Source organism: Microsporum canis, genomic scaffold (assembly GCF_000151145.1).
Source record: "Microsporum canis CBS 113480 supercont1.2 genomic scaffold, whole genome shotgun sequence".
Taxonomy (NCBI): domain Eukaryota; kingdom Fungi; phylum Ascomycota; class Eurotiomycetes; order Onygenales; family Arthrodermataceae; genus Microsporum; species Microsporum canis.
The window spans coordinates 1,124,274-1,147,010 of NW_003299168.1; the positions used below are offsets into that span (position 1 = coordinate 1,124,274).

At 46.6% G+C, this 22,737-nt stretch overlaps 8 protein-coding genes across 8 annotated transcripts; 4 read left to right on the forward strand and 4 right to left on the reverse strand.

Moving 5' to 3' along the window:
- Positions 1 to 1,925: 1,925 nt before the first annotated feature.
- On the reverse strand, positions 1,926 to 3,797 carry MCYG_01864 (conserved hypothetical protein; the record flags this gene model as incomplete). Its single annotated transcript, XM_002848884.1, has 2 exons — positions 1,926 to 3,520; positions 3,614 to 3,797. 2 exons carry the CDS (start codon positions 3,795 to 3,797, stop codon positions 1,926 to 1,928), a joined length of 1,779 nt encoding a protein of 592 aa, XP_002848930.1.
- A 2,014-nt stretch (positions 3,798 to 5,811) lies between these two features.
- On the forward strand, positions 5,812 to 6,097 carry MCYG_01865 (uncharacterized protein; the record flags this gene model as incomplete). Its single annotated transcript, XM_002848885.1, has 2 exons — positions 5,812 to 5,999; positions 6,067 to 6,097. The coding sequence occupies 2 exons, from the start codon at positions 5,812 to 5,814 to the stop codon at positions 6,095 to 6,097; spliced, it is 219 nt and encodes a 72-aa protein (XP_002848931.1).
- Positions 6,098 to 7,038: 941 nt separating this feature from the next.
- On the reverse strand, positions 7,039 to 7,543 carry MCYG_01866 (conserved hypothetical protein; the record flags this gene model as incomplete). The annotated part of the gene is made up of 2 exons (XM_002848886.1): positions 7,039 to 7,254; positions 7,334 to 7,543. The coding sequence occupies 2 exons, from the start codon at positions 7,541 to 7,543 to the stop codon at positions 7,039 to 7,041; spliced, it is 426 nt and encodes a 141-aa protein (XP_002848932.1).
- Positions 7,544 to 8,116: 573 nt separating this feature from the next.
- MCYG_01867 (DNA repair helicase RAD25) lies at positions 8,117 to 10,721 on the forward strand (the record flags this gene model as incomplete). The annotated part of the gene is made up of 3 exons (XM_002848887.1): positions 8,117 to 8,144; positions 8,208 to 8,309; positions 8,396 to 10,721. 3 exons carry the CDS (start codon positions 8,117 to 8,119, stop codon positions 10,705 to 10,707), a joined length of 2,442 nt encoding a protein of 813 aa, XP_002848933.1.
- A 590-nt stretch (positions 10,722 to 11,311) lies between these two features.
- Positions 11,312 to 13,705, reverse strand: MCYG_01868 (dynamin family protein; the record flags this gene model as incomplete). Its single annotated transcript, XM_002848888.1, has 1 exon — positions 11,312 to 13,705. One exon carries the CDS (start codon positions 13,703 to 13,705, stop codon positions 11,312 to 11,314), a length of 2,394 nt encoding a protein of 797 aa, XP_002848934.1.
- A 1,079-nt stretch (positions 13,706 to 14,784) lies between these two features.
- Positions 14,785 to 16,269, forward strand: MCYG_01869 (conserved hypothetical protein; the record flags this gene model as incomplete). Its single annotated transcript, XM_002848889.1, has 1 exon — positions 14,785 to 16,269. The coding sequence occupies one exon, from the start codon at positions 14,785 to 14,787 to the stop codon at positions 16,267 to 16,269; it is 1,485 nt and encodes a 494-aa protein (XP_002848935.1).
- A 573-nt stretch (positions 16,270 to 16,842) lies between these two features.
- Positions 16,843 to 18,225, forward strand: MCYG_01870 (peroxisomal NADH pyrophosphatase NUDT12; the record flags this gene model as incomplete). Its single annotated transcript, XM_002848890.1, has 3 exons — positions 16,843 to 16,936; positions 17,001 to 17,441; positions 17,513 to 18,225. 3 exons carry the CDS (start codon positions 16,843 to 16,845, stop codon positions 18,223 to 18,225), a joined length of 1,248 nt encoding a protein of 415 aa, XP_002848936.1.
- Positions 18,226 to 18,649: 424 nt separating this feature from the next.
- Positions 18,650 to 21,828, reverse strand: MCYG_01871 (CTD kinase subunit alpha; the record flags this gene model as incomplete). Its single annotated transcript, XM_002848891.1, has 4 exons — positions 18,650 to 18,857; positions 18,921 to 20,475; positions 20,550 to 20,707; positions 20,771 to 21,828. The coding sequence occupies 4 exons, from the start codon at positions 21,826 to 21,828 to the stop codon at positions 18,650 to 18,652; spliced, it is 2,979 nt and encodes a 992-aa protein (XP_002848937.1).
- Between the last annotated feature and the right edge of the window lie 909 nt (positions 21,829 to 22,737).

A 22,737-nucleotide genomic window follows, 5' to 3' on the forward strand; every position in this document is an offset into this window, starting at 1 on the left:
CCAAAAAAACCGCTGGCTGGCTTGCAATCCTTCAACAGATCTCGATCGAGGTCCCCCTTTTTTACTTTTTTTTGATGCCAAAAGAGTGTCTTAGAGTTCATCCGGCCGACGCTAACTCGCCCGTGCTGGGCGTCTAAGGGGGTTTCTTAACCTTGGTTCAAAAAGGACCCGATGTTTCCATGCGAAGTGACGACATATCTCGGGCCCTATACCCATGCGCCTCCTGGGTGGGAGACTATCAATCCTGTGCTACGGTGCATAATTAATAGGAGTGTGAATATTCACCTTCGATCTTCACCTGGGAACCTGCTTTTGGTCGCTCCTATGACCGCCGTATCAAGCCTAGAGAGTCGGTAGCTATTGGCTATAACGGCGGCAGCGTCTTTAAATATTCCTTGTTTCCCATAGGGCTAGTACGGCGACATAACCGCAACAAAAATGGTCTTCGACTGATAAACTGTTCCTGTATGACGCAATTGCGCCCCCCAGCCCTGTATCAGATATTGAAGATGCACCTCAAAATGATATGAACACCATCCGTTCCTTCAGCCTCTACTCCGTACGTTTACAGAGTACAAGGGGCCTGCTTTTGTCCAGAAAGCCCAACGCGATATATTTGACTCCTTTTTCCCCCGTTGTCTTGTGAGGTATTCCATCTTCCATTTCTCCGCAAAACCGTTTCACACTTGCAATAACCCCCAGAGCGTATAACTGTATTTGCGGCCGGAGTACTGCGGCTCTTGGTAAATGCAGACGCTCCTCTCTTCCTCTTCCCTTTCTTGTCCGAGTTATTTTCTATCAGAAATAATAAAGAGTCAAGCTAAGACATCCCGAACAACATACTATAAAACCCCCTATCTCATCTCCATCCCTATCAAAAGAAAGCCTAGACCAGTCGTTCTAGACCAAACCGTTCATTATCTGAATACACATCTTACGCCGGTTTATTTCCCCCAATAGGCTATATCAGGCTTATAATCGATAGGTGAAATGGACGATACGCTTGCCCAGTTCAAGATGTCCAGCCCCTCAAGGGTTCGCCAGCAGACCTTATCCTCGTACACGCAAGTAATGTACGAGCATACGCAACGACAAATGGAGGAGCTTCGGCCTTCAGAGTCACCTCCGACGGTGACTGAAGCAAAAAAATCGGACAACAATCAGGCGAAGAGGCATAGTCCTCAAGAAAACGGTCTACCAACGTCCATCAAGAAGCATGACTATGCTTTGGACAACGCAAAGGCCAAACTCCAGGGTAACCGCTCTGGTTCCTGACTACGACACCTGTTTATTGGTATGCTATGGTATACACTGTGATATCTTGGTAGCGCGAATATAGCATAGGAGGCTAACGAGACTTATGTCGCTCTCTCTTGAAGGCCTGGCCGCACATCAGCTGTCGCTATTTCAATGTCCAGATGTCCAGACCCGGACGGACACAACAACTCGAACGTACCCTTGTTCGGACAGACATCGAATCTTCCAACAAGATCCGCTCTCCTTCCAACCGATGACGCCGAATACTCTTTCTTCTTCTCCAAAAAAGAAAAACGCTTTTTTCTTTTTTGGCCAGTAATGTGAAAAGAGACTTTTTATTTTGCTTTCATGGCATTCAAAATTCAATATTTCACTTCTCCTGGATATTCATACAAGCCCTCTTTTCTTGTTATGCCTAGCGCCTTTTCTTCCCTTATGCCCTTACGCTTTTTTACCTGGATAGGGCTATATTTCTCCCCATACTGGTATGTCGGGAGTGCCTCTTTTTCTCAAAATTATATATAGCGTATTCTCCACCCCCTCTCCCGTGCCATAGAGAAGGGCCTTTGCTCGATGACATAAAATTTTTCTTACTCTCATTTGTTTGCTTGAAACTCTTCTCGATTTCGTATATTAGCGTTTACGGTAGTGGTAGTGACGTAACGTCTTCATGACCAGCCACCCTGATTCCATCCGCCCATGTTATTATTAGGGTCCGAGTTTGGGTTTCTTCCGTACGTCTGGCTGTGCTGGCCGTGCTGCCCCTGCTGTTGATGGGGATTTGAGGGGTTGAAATGGTAGCTCGGCCCCTGCTGGTGCGGTGGAGGTATGAACTGTTGTCCGCCCATCGGCCCACCCATAGTTGACGGTGGGAAGTTCTGGGGGAAGGGTGGCATATTCGTTGTCATACCCATGTTCATAGCCATATTTATATTCATATTTGGCAGAAATGGCCCCCCGCCCGCGGTAGAGATACCTGGCGGAGGTAGAGGTGGAGGCGGAGGTGGTGGCCAAGGCCCATGATAGTTTGGTGGTCGAACTGGGGGAGGAAACATAACTGGCTGGGCAGGGTTCGCGGGTAGCATGCCCAGTTGCTGTGCCCCAAGGAGAGGGAATTGAGCGTTGAGGTAAGGTGCTTGGGGTTGATTTGCAAGCTGTGGGGGAGCGGGAGGTGAGATGGCCCGAGGTACCGAAGGTTTAGGCGAATAAGATGCTGATCTAGATACTGAACGCCCAGCTCTAGAACGACGAGGCGAGCGAGAACGGGACTCTGAGCCTCTTCGTCGGCGTCCACGAGATATTGACGAGCTTGGGGAAAGAGAACCGCCTCTCCCGTCTTCGCTCATACTATCACTGTACCGCCGTCTTTTGCTAGGTGAACGTCGTGGGCTGACGCTTCGGCTTGCGCTCCGACTTCTACTGTGAGCTTTGCCATTTCTTCTCTGCTTCATATTCTGGCAGAACTCTCGTGACCAGCCGTAATATGTACCACTATCAACTGATTCTCCGGTTGTATCGTTGCGTGTGGTGGTTTGCCCTAGTTCATCCACGTCTACTATCGTAAAACCAGGAGGCTCATTTTCATGGGTATTATAAATTCGGTCCACGTCTGCTAAAAGAGATTTCACAGCGTCGACAAGGGACTGATCGGCGGGACCAGCAGCAAATTGAAGAGGTTTTAATAGCTGGGTTCGAATTGCAACGGAAGAATCCGGGATGATGTGAGGCAGCATATTTCCGGCGGGTAGTTCGTAATACGGTACATTGGGATCACCATGGGTTGCCGGCATCATATACGGTATGTTTCGCGCCTCTGTCATCTTCTGTCCGGCCTGATCACTCCGGTCTATGGCCCTTCTTTCACCAAAGCCCTCAAAATTTTCAAACGCCTCCCTTAGTTTCTTTATGTGGTCTGCTCCATAATATAAATTACTTTCCCATAACTCGAGAAGATCCTCAACTCGTTTGCGATACTTGGGGCAATTCCCTCGGCTATAGCTCCCTGCAAGGCCAAACAGCCCCGTCAAATATGGGCGTAATGACTCCGCTATCGTCGAAAATAAGGAAGCGGATGCCTGGCCATGGTATTTCGTGTGGTGAAGTAAATCATTCAGCAGGTAGAGAATATGTAATATCTTCCTTTTCGAGGAAGTCCCGGTACTTCTACTACCTCCATTTTGATCTTGTTGTATATCCGTAGTTCCCTGCTGCAGCGACTCCGCAAGGGCAACAAAGTATTTGCCTAATCCTCCCACCCGGGTTGCTGAGGGAGCAACATTCTTTAGAAGCCATGATTTGCATATCTGGTGTGAAAAATCACGGGAGGTAACGATTTAGTAAACTTGAATATTCACACTCTGACGATGCAAGGAGCTTGAAATTGTCCAAACCTGGATGTGTGCTGGTGAGCAATGCGACAGCATCGTGTCAAGCTCATTGTGAAAGCGCGATATCTCTTCTCCAGGAACCGAAGATGGATCGGGCCGTAGAAGACCGGCGGAGAACGAAGCCTTCGCAACGGCGATCTGATGAGAGCTCATCACGGGAGCAGTCAGTTCAAGATCCCAGATGCTCGATACACACGAAGGCCGGAGTACAGGGGCGAGGTTATGTTGTTTCTCATATCGTGTTTCTCTCAATCACTTTGATCCTCTACTTTTTCTTATTTTGATGCCAAGACCGGGCATTAAGCTTGATCACGTGATGGTAACTGTGACAACCAAAACATTTGAAGACGACAACAAACAACGACAACTTCGGCCTCTTTCGTCTTCTACACAGAACAGCATCTCTGAGCGGCGACAACATGGTTAACGAGGCGGCGATTGCAGCTGCTATTGAAGATTTGGAGTCACAGGAGAAACCTAATTATGCCAGGACTGCGAGAAAGTGGAACGTCAACCGAGGAACCCTTGCTCGGCGATACTCTAGAAAGACGAACTCCGATCGAGAAACAACCTCCAAATACCGCAAAAAGTTGACAAACGAACAGGAAGAAGCCCTCTTGCAGAATATTGAGACGCTGGCTAATATGGGCGTGTACTGTACGCCTCAGATAGTTACGAATCTGGTCCTGGAACTCACCAAAGAGCCTGTGGGCATCAGCTGGGTTACTCGGTTCTGCAAGAGGTACAAGGATCGGATTACATCTCCATATCTTCTCCCCGCCGATTACTAGAGGTATGTTGAAGATTAACACCACATATTCAATACTATGGCTAAATATTAAGGCAAATTTTAAAGCATTGGGTATTGAGCTCCTTTTACCGCTTAAGCAGTTCGCTTATTTTTTTACGGCCTTCTCTCTTCGAAACTTGCAGCTATATCTCGATCAGACGGAAGGTTTCGGAGTACAGTCCACCGACATTATACTTTATTCTAAGATGATAGCCAACACCTTCCTTAGACTCCTTTGGCTGTGAAAGACGGTTGTCACTGATATCAAATTTGTCTTCGACAAAATGATGTGGAGGCGATGGTTCATATCCAAGCCTCTTCGACTATAGAATGTGGATCCTGAACTTTGACTACTATCTCGCTTGGCCGGCAAGGGATTCACCAGGCAGTGAGCTCTTCCGTCAAGCAACCCGTTCTAACCACACACGTCCAACTCGAATTCATTGGAATGGACAACAGGGCAAATCTCCTCTTGAGACACTGACCCGCTTTATGCATGGGGTCAGGAAAGACATGACGGCACGCTAGCATCAGGCATAAGTGCCCCGGAACTTCCATTGCAGCCGCAACACGCAACTCAACACGTAAAGTTGCGGCGGACGCAGAGACTCAGATGAAAACTTCCACTTCCTTGGCTCCATAATTGAGCGTGAGACCAACATGCTAAGAGACAGTCATTGGTGTCGTTTTGGTACATTCAAGCAAGTGAACAAACAAGTGAGCCACCACCTATTATTAGCCTCCGATCTTGCTTCTCGTTCTATAACGTGATATCGGTTCGGGGCTCCTAAAAGCTACGATATCAAGGGCTCTCTGATGTCATGACTTCCTGCGAAGGTCCCCAAAACTCTTGGCCCAGAACCAGAATCGCGCCCTAAAGATCCAACATTTAAACTTGGTGACTTTATGGCAACTAAGTAATTTCCTTGAGGGAAGTGGTTCGACATTAGACGCTGTAGGATGCGCCGGATGAGCCCACGAATGGGGCCATTGGGGTAAAAATTTCTTCCCCGACCTCAGCCCACCAAAACAACAAAACGCGACTGTCTGCCCATCTTTGCGTCATGCATGATCCCTGATTTTGGTTTCGGCGTTGTGGAAGAAGCCGTCTGTTGGAAAGTTACAGAGCATCCGCCGCCCAAACTCCCGAGCGACGCCCCTGAACCGCCGAACCTGGGCCAGAGTTGAGCATGCCAGACGGATGTCATGGATGCCGCAAACCAGATACTTAAAGCTGCGCCTGATCCCTTAGGGAAGTGTTTTTCTTTAATATTCAAGTCAATACACCCTATCCCACGCACCAACTTGAGCATCCAGAGCTACGTATTTACATAGTTAGCTGGTTAGTTGACCATAACCAAAGAGCCGAGCGTTACAATGAGCCAACCAACTGTCATGCTTCGAACCTCGCTTCGGCGCTTTTCTGCCCAAGCACCCAAGCCAGAGAGCAGAGCTCAGCGATATCTGGCAGCATCATGTATTGTCTCTGGTGTCCTGCTGCCGTTTATTCCGCCGGCCTTGGAGAGCTCTCGGGGAAGGAAGCTCGATCAACCGCCTACAAACAAGTAAGCCTATAACGATGTACTTCCCACACATAGAATTAAAGGACAACATATTCTGATCATGGTACAGATATCCTCCCCTTTGCTTCCATGCACGCTAAGGCTTGAAAACATGCGCAGTTGCGACAAAATTTCACTTTGTCTTAATTTTTCTCTTACTTCCACCGGTTTGGGAACAGGAGTATGGCTTCATCGATGGCTCATTTTAATGGGATATTTTTTAGCATGGATTTATTGCATAGGCATATTTTACGAGGTACTTTTTTCCTCTTTACTGTCGGTGTTATTTTCAACCCTTGTTTATTCCTTGCATATTCAGAAACGCCTTGGAGTTAGCTTTTGAGAAATATATCAATCTTACCTTTGTTGAAAGTCTTGAATAGGTGCTAGAGTACTTATATCTAATCCGCGCTCTCGTCGACTATCTTCAAGCCCATACTCTCTCGAGTTGTGTCTGATATACGCCCGTATACGGTCCAATCGTATGGGTTCAGTTTTCGTCTAATCTAGGTATTATAAAGCGAGGCTTACATAGTATACACGACCAACTTTGCTCTATCAGAACCACACTATGCTCAAATGGATGCGCTGACCTCTCCCTGGGTGGCTCGAAAAAAGCCCCGTTGACAGCGATGGATGGTTTATATGATTCAGTATATACTGCATTGTCATATAAAACATTTCGAGCAAGTGCTTCGAAATGCCCTCTTAAGCCGGTGACTCGTTAGTGTTTGGCTTCCCCTGGGGCGGATACTAAGAGGGAGATCGGGGAGATCCCAAGACGTCTGTAAGAATGGGGTTGAGTTCTCTAGAGCATCTCTATGGGTATCATAGCCCATAAGCTGCCTGAAAGTGATGGTCATCTTATCTTCTGATTTAGAGAAGGGTTGCTGAATATGAGCTCAAAATAATATACAGATATACTTCCTATAGCCTTCTTTTAACAGCATAATATGTGCAAGAGTACGCTCAGCAAATAAATTGCCAAGCAGCTTCAATTACATATCAAATGGGGGTATGCATATGAGCTGTCTGATACCGATTAACTGAAGCGGTTACCCTTCTTCGATCTGAATACTTCAGCGGCTTCGTATTTCCCTTTCTCTGCTAGGCGCTGCGCATCGGTATCCGGTTCATGTCTTGTAGGAGCTGGGTCATGTCCCAATTCCTCGCTGGGGCTATATGCATCGTCCTTTTGTGGTCCACTATTTAACCGCTCTACCCGTGCACTAGCCGCCTTTGACTGTTCAGCTGCAGCCTTCAGTAAGTAGTAAGCGCTGGTTAGTACATCCTAACACAGGGTGATTGTGTTGAGGAAAGGAAAATTGCATCCGTACCCTCGCCGAAGCTTCAGCTTTGGCCAATTCATCCTTGCGCTTTTGAGTAGCATCAAATCTAGTTAATCTGTCGGCGTTTATAGAACGTTTGGCGAAGTAGTATGCGCCGCCACCAGCTAGTTGTAGAAAAACATGGTGAGCTTTCTGCTTGAAAATTGTTGCATAATAAGCCAGTATAGCGGAGCCATACCAACACAGAGTGCTCCCCATCCAATCCTAGGTAGATCGATTGTATTTAGCCATCACTCCACTGGCTCAATTGTAATGTATCATAGCAAAGGGTTGTTCGTACCAGGTCGACCTAATCTATTCGCCACATGAGGGAATAAGTTAGTACCTTCAGGTCTACAGAGTGAAGATGATAGCAGCAAATCTACTCACGGTATTCATATTGAGATTCTGAAAGTAAAACGGGACCGGCGTTATTAAATTGCTGTTGTTATGATTTATACCATAATCTTTCTCCGAAATTCTTTGCTAGAAGTTACTTTTAAGCCCATAGCTTATCGTGCTTAGTCATTATCTATATCACGTGATCATTTCTCGATAAGGCCTTCGATAGCAAGGTTGAAGTCCGACCATCAACGTCAAACAAGGCCCATTCTCTTTTCCTCTCTTAGAAGTGCTTATTACTACTTGTGAGACGGTGTCACTCTCCCCAGAGTTGTCTCTGAACAGCTATAACTACGATAACAGCTCTAAACGATGCTCCCATAGCTCCGATATCCTTCTTATTCCTGGTGAGGCGGTCATTTTGCGTCTCCGACGAATACAGGTGAAGCTATGCCTCCGAAGAGAAAGGCAGTCGAAGGTATGTTATTAAAGGCATGCATCGTGGTTAAAATATAAAGCCGGTCTGACTTTTATCATATAGGTGCAAGAGGCCGCGCTTCGAAGCGTCCTACTCCGAATCCAGTCTCAACACCTCAGAGCGTCAGTAGCGATGAGTATTGTGCGGAGCATGATGAGAGTGACGGTGAAGCGGACAACTTGAAAGGCATGTTATGATATAATAGTGTTCTTTACAAGCTGGAGAGCAAAACAAGTAACCTCTTAAACCAGATGTCGTAGAAAAATTTACGCTACAATCCTACAGCCAGAAGTCACAGCCCCCAAAACAGGATCCGCATTTTGGTTACAAGGATTTCTCTGCTCTTTCATTAAAACCTGACCATGCAAATCGCCCTCTTTGGATAGAGCCCCTAAAGGGAACAATCACGCTCGAGAGTTTCTCCCCACTAGCATCGCAGGCACAGGATTTCCTGACCACCATTGCTGAACCATTGTCTCGGCCCACACACCTTCACGAATATCGGCTTACAGGCAACAGTCTCTATGCTGCTGTGTCAGTCGGCCTACTTCCGACTGATATTATCAATTTTCTGGACCGATTATCAAAGACACCCCTCCCTGAAGCTATCAAATCATTTATTATCAACTTTACGAAATCATATGGAAAAATAAAACTTGTACTGAAACATAATCGATTTTTTGTGGAAAGTTCTGATCCCGCCACCTTACAGATGCTTTTGAAAGATGAAGTTATTGGGCCACAGAGAATAGAAAGTTCGGAAGGGATAATACAACAAGCGGCTCCAAAAATGGCGGGACTGGTAATTCCAGGAACCAAGGATGCGGCTATGTTGAAGCAAGCCCCTGACCAACGTGCCGCCCAAGTGCCAGAACGGTCTGCCCAGCAGGGTGAAGATGATATCTTGGTGAATTTACGAGAGGAAGATGATGATGAGGAACAGGCTCAGGTTCACAGCTTTGAAATTCCAAACACGGCGGTTGAGTCAGTTAAAGCCAGATGTCAGACTATGGGCTGTCCGGCTCTGGAGGAATATGATTTCCGTAATGATGACATCAATCCAACCTTGGATATTGACCTTAAGCCCATTGCGCAAATCCGAAGCTACCAGGAGAAAAGTCTGAGTAAAATGTTTGGTAACGGGCGAGCGAAGAGTGGAATTATTGTGCTTCCGTGCGGAGCTGGAAAAACGCTGGTCGGTATTACAGCAGCATGCACTATCAAAAAGGGCACAATCGTTCTCTGCACTAGTTCTATGTCCGTTGTCCAGTGGCGGAATGAATTTATTCGATGGTCAAATATAGATCCAAGTGACATTGCCATCTTTACATCTGACAACAAAGAGAAGTTTCGACGCAACACAGGTGTGATCGTATCTACATATTCCATGGTGTCGCAGACCCGCGCTAGATCTCACGATGCCGAGAAGATGATGGAATGGTTGCAATCTCGGGAGTGGGGGCTCATGCTTTTAGATGAAGTACACGTCGTGCCTGCCTCCATGTTCCGAACAGTCACGTCCGCTATTGCTACACAAACGAAGCTCGGATTGACAGCAACACTTCTACGAGAGGACGACAAAATTAAAGATTTGAACTTTTTGATTGGACCGAAGTTGTATGAAGCAAACTGGATGGAACTTGCAGAGCAAGGCCATATTGCCAAAGTTCAATGTGCAGAAGTGTGGTGCCCTATGACCACCGAATTTTATACCGAGTATATGCGCGAAAAGTCTAGAAAAGCGGCCCTTTTGTACATCATGAATCCCAGGAAATTCCAGGCCTGCCAATTTTTGATTGACTATCATGAAAAGCGAGGGGATAAGATCATCGTCTTTTCTGACAATGTCTTTGCATTGGAGCGATATGCCCTGAAATTAAAGAAGGCTTACATTTATGGCGGGACTCCTCAGAATGAACGCCTGCGGATTCTTGAAAACTTCCAGCATAACGAACAAGTGAATACAATATTCCTGTCCAAGATTGGCGACACGTCCCTTGATTTACCAGAAGCCACATGTCTAATTCAAATATCATCCCACTACGGTTCTCGTCGACAGGAAGCTCAACGACTAGGCCGTATCCTTCGAGCTAAACGCCGTAACGACGAGGGATTCAATGCCTTTTTCTACTCCCTGGTGTCAAAAGATACTGATGAGATGTTTTACTCTTCTAAACGTCAAGCTTTCTTAGTTGACCAAGGTTACGCATTCAAAGTGATAACCCATCTCCAGGGAATTGAAAACCTTGAAGGCCTTGCGTACGCTACAGCCGAAGAACGTCTAGCACTATTAGCAGATGTAACACTCCAGAATGAAACTTCTGCTGCTGTCGAAGAAAATGCCGACGATCTATTCAATGATCGGATGGCCGGCGGGAAGCCCCGCGGCGGTAAGAAACCTGTGCGGAGAAACGCCGCAACGCTCAGCGGGCTTGCTGGAGGTGAAGATATGGCTTATATCGAACGTAACAAGAGTCGAAATAAGCAGTTGAAGGAACGTAGCTCATTCTTTAAGAAAATTGATCGTGATCGTGCAAAGAGGAAGAAGATGCTAGAGCAATAGAACTTAGATGTACCAATACTAACAAAAACAGGATCTTTCTTTTACCTTTTTACATTTTGTTCTAAGGATAGTGTGATGGCGGATTTTGACTATTATTTTGAAAAATGGCATACCATTTCATATAAAGCGGTTATATATCCAATCAGTTTAGAAAATAACAGAAGCTACCTATGTGCAGCTAGAACGCTCATCATAAAAATATTCCCAAAACTATAACAGTAAGATGAGACAAGAAAGAAAAATGTACGCTATAAAACTCGAATACATAGAAAAGGCTGCAATGGTATCTGGCAGAAGAAAATATGAACAAAAGGAGCCTGAAATTGACCATGTCAAAGCGAAGGGTATATATACGCGGTGGTATATTATGTTCTATCATCAGTTGGCTGCAATGATCATTCAATAGGATGATTCCATGACTGAGAGTGCAGCTGCTAATTCAAGAGCAGTACAAAAAATTAGTAAACAGACATTAATCCCACTTTACAAGGTGGAAGCGGCTTGTAAGAGCCTCAGGATTGCCGTAATTAGATTAGTAGGCCATTCCTGACGGGTATCAATTCATAGGTAAAGAACGAAGCGCCTGGAATGCGATGTTATGCGGTCACTCTTCGGAAATTGAAGGGACGAATTTTGACATTTGCTTTTTCGTAATTTTTCCAAGCTTAGATTTTGAGTCGGCACGTCGGTGATCTCCTCGGGACTGAGAAAACGGAGGTAGTTTGTCGTGAGCGGGGGATGTCGGCCCAGCTGGAGGAGGCCTGTAAACGGCGTTGGTAAGAAGTTGTTTATCTTGGTGCATGGATTGCGAGGGAAATGGTCTTAATGTGCCACTTTGCCCATGGTGGTTTTGCCTGCTTGAAGGTCTTGGGGGTTGCTCCGGCCTCCCTGGAAATTTTTCAGTATCGGATCCTGATGTTACTGAGGCTGGTGAAGACGCTCCAGAGCCAGTGCTTTTTTCACTATCCTTTGACTCAGTAGAGATTCGGTATGTATTTGATATAGTTTCGAGAGCAACTAGTTCACAGCGGGTGCATGCTGCCGCAGCAAGCTCAAGCATCCGAACCTGTTTCCCGAGCCTTGATCGAGCAAGCTTAACATCTTCAGACTCAGCTGCAATAACTTCAATGTCTTCATCAGACATCTGGACAAATTTAGACGGAGTGATCATGTCCTCCAGGCCATCTATAAGGCAGCCTTCAACAGCGAGACTAGCGATGTTGTTAATGAAGTTGTTAAGAGATACTGAATAATACGCCAGCATACAATCCAATATCTCAGAGTGAGGTGAGCTAGTACTACTAGCTTCGGCGCTGTTAGCTGTGCTCCGTATTTGGGAGATTCTTATTTTCAGCGCTGGATCCACGATTATTGGGATGATTTTTTTGAACGGAGATACAATCTCATCGATCTTATCTTGCAGTTTCTGTAGCTTTTTCTCCATCTCGATATTGAATATCTTATGGATTAAGGCTTCGCCAACACCAGCATCAGCAATGTGGTGAAGAAGGTCGCTGAGAAACTGCCTAATCTTTGTCCACATCTGAAAGACATGGGCTCTGGCAATCGCCTTCCACCTCAGAGAATATCGAATAAACAACTCGCCAATGACTTGAGCATTCATCAGACCGGATACCTCACGGCCTTTGCTTTGCTTCACAAATTCTTCAAGGCCAGTCATGAATTCTCTTCTCGTCACTGGCTGTGGTCCGTCCGGCAATCGTGGAGGAGATTCTTTTTGAGCATCATCATCGTAAATATCATAACTGTGACCACGCTTTCTCATATCCTGGGAGAATTCTTCAGTCCAGTTGCTAATCGTGGCGCGGAGACGCCTTATAGAATGGGTTGGACGATATCTGAAATAGGGATCGTGGTACTCCCCATAAATAGCTGCCTTTGTAAGGGATTGAAATCTCTCTCCTATCCTAGCCAGATACACGCGACGTTCAACTGTAGTATTGTTCGAAGAGCCAAGTTTCTCGTACAGGGTACGATGGGTATCAAGGTCAATATTGATATCTGATGTGAGCACGGAAAGATTGCGTTTTACTTCGGCAAGTAGGATTTTACGAACCCTACTGCGAAGAGCGCCAACGCCGACTGAATGAGGAGGCAGAGTTCTCCATGGGGTTACAGTAGCAAAGAATAGTTCCTCAATATCATCACGGGTAACTCTCGGAGGCCGTTCGAGCCCTTCACTATCTATATTCCTTAAAAGGTGCCATCCAAGCTGAAGCGAGTTATTCTGCTGCTTAACACGGTCGTATATCTTAGCAATAATGGAGGCGTCGGGGCCTAGACAATCGACTTTGGTGATGATGCCCATCGTTCGAGCAGCGCAACATCTTGTCATGTGTAGTATCATCTGCTCTGAGAGCTGGCGTTCTGCCGAAATAACGGCAAGGATGATGCATCGAGGATTTTGTAGGTAGGTTTCGGTGAGATTCTTGGCCATGGCAATATCTTCAGCGGTTTGATTATCACGGGGCAGATACAGCAAGCCAGGGAGGTCGACAACAGTAAGGTTGGGTAGTGTCGGTCCGGATATCTCCAAGTGCAGGACGTCCTCCGAGTACGTCCCTTCACGGGTAAGGCCCATTATTAAGCGAGCTTCCGAAAATAGCTTAGGGATATCCGAGAGCCAGTTATGCGATCTAGTGAACACTCCAAGTTTATGCCTGTGATCTGGGGAAGCATTTGGTCCGGGACAGATCTTAACCTGTGCACTGATATCTGGTGCCCGACGAAGAACCACCTCGACGACAAACCGCGTCGAGACTCCATTGTTGACAGGCAGCGGGACTCCGGTGATGGCTTCAAATACCGCCGACTTGCCGCAATTTTGATCACCACAGATAACTAACTTGTGTGAATATACTTGATGATGAAGCCCAAGCTGGCGTAACTCGTCGAGGCGCTCTAGAAGGACGGTCTGTTCGCGGGATTGTAGAAGGTTGATAGGTAAGGAATCGTACTTCATGGCGTTTTGGCCCATGGTTAACGGCGTAAACGAGATAAGAGGGCCGCCAGATTTGAAGAGAGCTTATGTGTTGATCAAGAACAACAACGCAGCAGCGGATGAAGGGAGAGCCATCTAAATATCAAGGGCGCCCCAAGGTGACACTGGATATCCTGTTTTTGCCTCGAAGTACCGGTTATACGGGAAAGTAATCCCCTCAAAGGTAAAAAGTCTAGGCTTGCCTCGCTTCGATGGTATATATGAAACCAAGCCAACATGCAGGGTGGCAATTAGGGAATGATATCGATATAATTCTGCTGTCAAAGCGAGCATTTTGCACCAATTAGTACGATTTCTGCAGCTGGGCAATTCCTGCGGGCACCCCTAGTCGTTAGGCTTTATTCCAGTATCGGCATGAGAACGGAGCATCTAACGCAGTCTGGTTCTGTCCACATTGCAGCAACTGGGGATATCCCTTCGTCGACGAGAGCACCTTAACCGAAACAGTTCAATGGACCGAGATATGCCAACTCCGCACCACGCTTCTCCTGTGCAGAAAAGGCCTAGCCGTTACCAGCGCGTGGCACGCTAACGCAGGTCAGGCCCGTTTTGCTTAGTCGCCAGCCTATGGATGTGCAACGAACTGGAGTTCGCAGGGGTAATCCTAGCATCACATCGCCGCACCAACGGTGAGCTCCAGGGACAAGGGTCTGCAGGCATATATATATACACACATATACACGCCCACTGAGTAGACAGGTCGCCGGCATGCCAGAGAATACGAAATGAGTAGGCCAAATCAAAAGAAGTTCGACTTTGGGGAAATTTTTGGGTTTTTTTTTTTTGATGTTGATTTTTGCTTCTTTGGATGACTAAGCGGCGGTTATATCGGCTGAGGCTTAAGTCACATGATACAGTTTAAGTCATGGTTACATAAGTTTGTCTTGTTTGTATATAACATCACGTGGTGATATCAACGTCACTCCAAAAAGCCCAACTTTCGGCTTGCTTTTGCGTTAGCAACAACAACTGTTGTATATAAATAACCAGCAGCTGCACCGAATACAAGATTGCGATTGCAGGCCTATACAGAGGGCGTCTGTTAGAGTCTGACTATGGGGTCGGATTCTGGACGTGACCGCGGTCCGAACTTCCCCAACGGCTCTGGTCACGGTGGTGCCAGAGACGAGGAAGAGAACCCGTTCATAGCTTTCCGTCGTTATGCTGATAGGCAGCTTTCAACTCTTCTCCGATCAATGGTTGGGCTTCCGTCCGCTGTCCTTCCTCCCTCGGCAAAAGACTGGCTTGGCTTGAATGATGAAGAGCTGAGGAGGGTGTTAAACGCTCGCCTAGACGGCTCAGATAACGATCGTTATCGCCACAAGTGTCATGATTGCAATTCCAGTGATGACTCCCCCAGGCCTCGTGGGGGATACGATGATAAGTTCCCCAGAGTGAACACACCCGGTTTTTATGGAGATGATCACCCCAGCTCTGAACAAAAACGAAAACGCGCGAGTCAATCGTTCCCGGCTTCAGCCTTCGACGCGTTATTTGATAGCGCGTGGCCCACTGACCCTGCTTTTCTATTCCGAGATCTGGCTCACTTTCACGGGCCGTTTATATTCGATTTTATGGCCCCCTCAACGTCCGCTGGCTGGCCAATTTCTTACCTTATGTTTTCCCCATACTCACCCCTACAGTTGGAACGTCAACGGCAGTTACGCCAGCGATACCAAGATCATACTTTATCCTCCTGGTTTGGCTCTCTGGCACTCACCCATGAGCCCCGAGATCCCAGAGAGCCCCGCTGGCGGGAAGCTTTTGAAGATTTACTTCGGATCGAGAATGGAAAAGCTATGCTTGATAGAGATTCTCGGGATGAGCGTACTAATGAATCTGGCAAAGATTGGTTTTCAGGCTTGATAAAGCGCGGCAGTCTTGGTGATGGCTGGTCCCATGTAAGTCAGCCAGATGGCGAAGGGGATTACTTCAAATTTTTGTGTACAACCTCCAATGACACCTCTACTGGACACGAAGAGGTGTCTCGGAAACGTCTGGGAAACGAGGATGGTCGGCCATTTTCAGAACTTGACCTATACGACAACTTCCTCCATAAAGTTAACCATGGTCCAGACATTTCCCAGTCCAGCCCATTGCTAAGAGCAATACTAGAAGAGCGCAAACGGCAGCGCCAGGAGCTTGAGGAGCTGCAGCTTCAATGGAAAGAAATGTTCCGTGAAAAGGAAATGGAACGTGCAGATGATCACAGAGCTGTTTCCGATGTAGCCCGCTTTGAAAGCAAGACGCAACAATCTCAAGCGTCGCAGGCTGATGAAGGTTTACCCGAGTCGATAGTTTCCAGTATCACCACTACTCAACGACTGATGCAGCCCGATGGGTCAGTAAAGACCAAAATAATTGTCAGCAAGCGCTTTGCTGACGGACGAGAAGAAAACACTGAAACAGAAGAAGTCACAAGAAATAGTCATTTGACTGTCGATGAGAGTAATCAGGTTATGGCTACCGGGGACGACAAGCAACATAGTACGCCAAATGGCGGGAACAAGCACAGTGGTGGCTGGTTCTGGCAAGAGTAATATGATCTACTAGCTGGTTGATTTCTCAATCTGTTGTTTACTCTCCTCTCACTTCATGCGATGTCATTTTATCACCTTGAATAAGTGAAAATTGATATCTTACTTCACCACTTAATAGTTCAGCAACTCTACCTTCCGAACTATACGGCTCTTTTAGTGGAATTTGTTTTTCCTTTTCGGGTTTGAATTGTCATATTCACTTTGAAGGTTTATGTCCGAAGTGCCCTAGTAGTGTCAAACGATTTTGACTTCTTGATGGAATATATACATTTATTTTGGGTGCCTGAGCAATTTTTATATTCTTAGTATTTTACTCGCAACTGAACTTTTTGGCTCTGATTTTGCCTCGGCGAAAGGGATCTGATTATTAATATTGCAACAAGCTCGAAGCTGTTCGTAGTACTAAAGCTCGAAGATTATCTGAGATAATACGAGGTCTTTGGTCTTGGGCTATGTATGATATTTTATATATCAAGTCATTTGCCCATTCAAAATTTACAGGCTGGGCAGAGGACTATTCTAACTCATCCGCATCGACCGTACAAATCGACCAAATCGACCAAACCCTACATCATGTCTAAAGACGTCATGCCCAACCCGGCGCATATCGACGCCGATACTCTGCTATCTAGGAAATTCGGCAAGGAGACAGTGAACTATTTCTCTAGTAAAGATACTAGCCTATATCCCTGGCCATTTTATCCCCCATACCGTTAACAGTTATCATGCAGGCTCACCATTAAATCGGGTATCATTCCTACGGTCTGATAACCTCTTCTTATCAAGTGCCATCAAGCACCCCTCAGCCAAGTTTCTGTTATTCAATCAGCTTGCGCCTCTTTCTCAAGGCCCTACACAACTATATTACGCATCATACCAGGAAATAGAAGCAATCGTACCTTTGGATATATTCGATAAACCTGAAAAGGAAATTATTGAAGCCTATGACTCAGGCAAAACCGCTCCCTTAGTAGTATTTTTGGGATTGAATGAATCACAAGCGGAAAATGGATTCATCTATAAAAGCTACAAGGGAGTCCCATATTTCGCTCTCGATATCACCCCACGGGGAATCCTGGAGGAGAAAGCCAAACAGATAATTGGGGCCATGGAGTCGAAGGAGCTCACTTTCAACAAGGCAAGGGCAATTACTTCCTTGCCATCAGATGATGGTATGACAACCGACTCCTTCTCACCATCACGTATTTATCATAACGAACTACTAACAACGTTCCAATCGAAGCTGCCATATATGCGCAAGCTCGGCAGACAATAGACTGGAATGTTCGTAATGCATTCTGCGGAGCATGTGGACAAAAAACCATCTCAATAAATGCGGGATCCAAACGAGCCTGTCCTCCAACTGACCTCGGGCTCCTGCAAAATGGGGAATTGACGGATAGCTCTCGTCCTCCATGCCATACCCGCAACGCGATTTCGAACCTCTCCTTCCCACGAACGGACCCAACCGTCATTGTAGCAGTAGTATCTCATGATGGGGAGAAAGTGCTCCTTGGGCGCCAAAAAAGATATCCACCATACTGGTACTCGACATTAGCGGGTTTCATTGAGCCGGGAGAATCTGTTGAAGATGCCGTCAGGCGCGAGGTCTGGGAAGAGTCTGGGGTTATTGTATCACGGGTTGTCATCCACAGTACTCAACCATGGCCTTATCCAGCCAACCTTATGATTGGCGCCATTGGCCAGACTGCAAAACCCGAAGACGAAGTTGTAAATCTCGATCATGATCCAGAGTTGGAAGAGGCGAAATGGTTTGATATTGCTGAAGTTCAAGAGGCTTTGAAATATGGGGTAAGCTCCCTGGCGGCGCCACCGCCACCCGGGTATAAGGAGGGCGGCCTACGACTGGCACCAAGCACGGCTATTGCATACTTCCTTATTGAAGCTGCCGCGAAGACCGAGCTTCTTGGAAATCAGTATCTGCCTAGGATATAATACCCGGTTATATTACTTTTAACTCGCTGAAAAGTTACGAGTTTCTTTGGGGGTAGCATTATAGACAGGCCAGTGTTAGTATCTTCTGTGTATGGGTCACAAACTTGCAAATACTAAAATCAATATATCATTTACGTTCCGTGACAAAAACAGGCAAAAACTGGAACGGATGTTTGGTTGATTACAAAAGGGATAGATAATAATGGTGGTTATATAGCAATCCCTTGGACGTCAGTACACTTCACACATTTGCCATCGATGGATCCTTAGCAGACGCATCGCGGACGATGAGACTATACATTTTTTTCCCGCCTTATATTTTGCGCCGGAATAAAATGCCGTAAATACTAAAACAAGTGATTAGAAAGGTAAAAAGGGAGTTTGGGAAAACAAAAGACATTATATCTTTTGCAGATAGATGTGTTTAATTTTCCGCCTCGGGACCCTGAGACGTCGGAGCACTGTCTTCAAGTCTGGTACGTTTGGGTTCTCTATCTTCACTAAGATCGGTGGTGCCGGCCATTTTACGCTTTTCTCTCTCTCGTTGTTCCGCGCGGCGAGCTTCCTTATCCTTCTCTTTTCGGTGAGCTTTGGATTCAAACTCATGCCAGTCGCCTTCCACGTCTGCCAGTCTGAAAGAATATTTATATTAGTATATATGGTATATAGAAAAAGATTTGAAAAATTTCACTTACTCCATAGCTTGCTGTGGGCCTGGCTCTTCAGACACAAAGTAAGGGTGCGCAAGAATTTCCTCAGCAGAGGGCCTTTTGCTAGCATCATATCGGAATATGCTGGCAACAAGGTCAAGGGCAGCAGGAGATAAACAGTCCCGGTATAGATTCTCGAACGCTCTTTTCTTCCGTTCCGCAGGCCGCATAAGCTCAAACCAGGGCATATCGATAATATCCGGCCAGTCTGCCCTTGTAGGGGTTCCAAGAGAGTTATAGAGTTTATCTATTTGATTCAGTTCACTGCCATCCCCAGGGAAGATGGCTTTCTTGGTAAACATCTCCATGTAGACGCATGCAGCGCTCCAAATGTCAACTGCAGGACCGTATCGAGTCTCACCGAGAAGTAACTCCGGAGGTCGGTACCATATTGTGATAACTCGGTTGGTATAATCGAGCTGCCGTGACTTCGAAAAAAATCTAGCAAGGCCAAAATCTGCGAACTTGAGCTGACCTTGATTACTGATGAGAATATTTGCGGCTTTAATATCACGATGAAGGACTCCACGATGATGAAGATAGTTCAGCCCTTCAAACATTTGTTTGGCAAGATGTTTCTTGTGCGCAGCCGATAGTATGAAAGTCGGATGGTTAATGAGGCCAGTAAGATCGTGTGAAAGGTATTCAAACACCATAAAGCATTCATTTTTCTCCACCATTACCTCTTGCAGACTGACCACATTCTGATGATGAAGGTGTTGTAAGAGTCGTATTTCTCGAACAGCAGTTATGGGAAATCCATCCTTTTCACCTTCCATACGTATCCGTTTGAGAGCGACCTTATTCTTTGTAAAAACATGCACGGCCTTGAAAACTTTTCCGTAAGTTCCAGCTCCCACAACGGATTCGTTTCCAGGTTTGCGATAATATACAGAATCAGCACGAGAGAATTCTTCGGAAAGTGTAGGTCGAGGTTTCATTCGAGTCAGAATTTTCTTCTTCGGTTTTGTACGCTCAGCCGTTCGGTCTTTTCGTTTCTCAGGCCGTGACTCTCGCCGGTCTTCTCGTCGGTCTCGTCGTCTATCATCCCGGTTATCAAAACGTCGATCTCCTCGACGGGAATCTCGACGGTCATCTCGACGATCAGAACGTGTTTCATGCTTCAACTTAGAGGTCACGGATTGTGGTCTCGTTTTATGAAGCTCCAAAGGTCGAGGCGGATCCCGCATCTTGTGCGTCAAGTCAGGGATAGGTTTTGGAGCTTGGGATGGCGTAGCCTTCGACTTAAAAGCGAAGCTAAATTTTCCGGATTCCTTTGGCTGTGAAGTAGTGCTAGGCTGTTGTTTGGGAGGAGAGGGTTCAGGATGTTCTAAATCACCTGCCGCCCCTTGATCCTCTACTTGCAGGTCCTTTGACGGACGAAACGGATTATCTTCCTCATCTATATCAGCAGACATTTGCTCTTCAGATGGGATCTGCATTGGTAGTGGGGGCGGGTACGTGTGAGAGGTAGAGTGTGTACCTCTGCCACGACTAGTCCATTGTACAGCATCTAAATGTGAGCTTCGGGATCGTGAACCTAGGAATTTGTTAGAATACAGCCTGGACTCGCTGAAGGTCTATGATGTAAGAGACATGGAGGATAATAATTACCACGATATGATGAGCTACTTCCTCTGTACGACTGGTTCGAATAACTCGGCGGAAGGTGGCCCGAACTAGGTGGTTGACCTTGATAATACTGACTTGGCGGTGCACTTTGAGGCGGGTAGCTTGATTGACGATAAGGTGGGGAGTAGCCATGCATTTGTCTAGTAAACAGTAAGTATCAAACAAGTGATTTTAATGGAGGATATGCAAAGATTCCATCTCACCTTGACTGTCCATGATAAGGCTGCGATTGTTGTTGTCCAGACCATGAGCCGCGTCCACCACCACTGTAAGGAGAGCCAGACTGTGGAGACTCGTGTCTCGAGCTTGTGGGAGTCACATATTGTGGTGATGTGGTATATGGCTGACGAGTATCGACAGACGGATGTGACGGCCGCCGTGAAGACCGGGCTTCTGCCGGCCTTACACCATGTACGGGGTATGTGTCACGCATGTGTTCGTCGTTATTGATTCCCCGTCTGTTACTAGACTCACCAACGCCAATACTGGCGATGTGTAAAGGAGAAAAATCGAGTCTGGAGGGACTGTTAGAGAGCGGTTCTAAGGGCTGCGAGGTTGATACGGAAGGAGAATGGTGACGAGAGGTTCTAGAGATAAACGAGTATCGTGATGGCGGACGGAGAGGGTTTTCTATATTGCGAGGGAATGGGGGAGTATGTGAAGGTCTTGGGGATGCGGTAAGAAGGCTCCGCTCGTCGGAAGGGGGATGCGGTCGAGAGCTTTTCCCGGTGGAAACTTCAGCAAAATTGTTAGCTTCTAGATTCTCTTTATCTCGAGGAGGAAACCTCTTTGAAGAAGAGCTATGCTTTCGAAATTTCCCATATCTGTCAGCGCCGTCTTCTATGCCATGGGCTCTTTTGCTGACGGAAGAATGGTGGCGACGCGAAAGGGGTGGTGAAGCACTCCTTAGTCGCTTCTGTTTCTGGAATCGTGTATGTGAATGTTCTTCTTCATCTTGTCGGACCCTTACCTGATGCTCTGGGTAAGACTTGCGCTGTTCTTGTGAAGCAAATTCGTCGTGTGGGGATGGGGACGCGATTCTCCCTCCACCTCGTTTCTGATCGGTTCGATGGAACGAAGGGCGTCGATGATAGTAACCACCACGACCTCTACAAAGTCTATCTTGCTCCCGGCGACGCGGATGGGAGGATTTATAGTGATAGGCGCCTCCTCTGCTGGCCTTTGGACGCTCTATGGTTTCGTATTCGTTGTGGTCTCTCCTCTGTTCTTTCATCGATAGATTCCTATCGTACCCGGCCATGTACTCCCTAGCCACATCTGCTTTCGCAAACAGGCAATTTCATCAAGTGACAAAGGCCGTAGCAGTGTCAGGATGCACGATGGTATCGTCGTGATCTTGTTATTGGTTTGCTTCTTGTTGTGTTGCCGAATTAATGTTAAGAAGCGTTTTTTTTTTTGGTTGATAAAGTGGTTGCTGGAAAAACGGCGGGCGACAAACACCACTTGCGCACTTCTTTTTCTATCATTTTTTTTATATTTCCCGCGCAACCCGTCAGTAATATCGGAAGAGCCCATATAAATTTCTGAGGTAAGAAGGCTCTTTTCCAGAGTAGATATCGGTACCTACTTGGCCGTCCGAACAAGTCTCGTATGTGTTGAAGGTCGATGCGGAAACAGTAAGATATAAAAGTGACATATATCTGCATCACGGCGGAAAGTGATATTACTCAATCTCCAACCGTAAGCACAATTGTGGTTGCCATCAGGTTTGGTCTGCTCGAGTTGGTTCATGTTGTGTATAAATCACCAAGAGTAATGGCTTCTACGAAAGGGGATGAGCTCCCTGGCTATAAAGCCACCCCATCCCCGGGACACGTCAACAAACAGCGAGGTGTCGAGAGCGTCCTTGTCCCAGTCTGTCTCCTCCAGCATTCACATATCTGCAAAGATTCCCATATATTGTTGCCGCACAAGATCCTCCGGTGTCACTGACTGGCGGGTGCCATCATAGGACGGTACGAGTGACCGATTCCCTTCGCCCTCGAGGACTCTTCGACTTATTCTGTCCTGTGAGATGCCCACGGCATACCCACCACCTGTCTATCTACGGTATAAATGTCTCCAGCTCAGGGCTCTCGAGGTCTAGGGGACCCGAATGCACATTAGCAGTGCAATCTTCTCGCTGGCTCTTGCATATATGATGATAAGG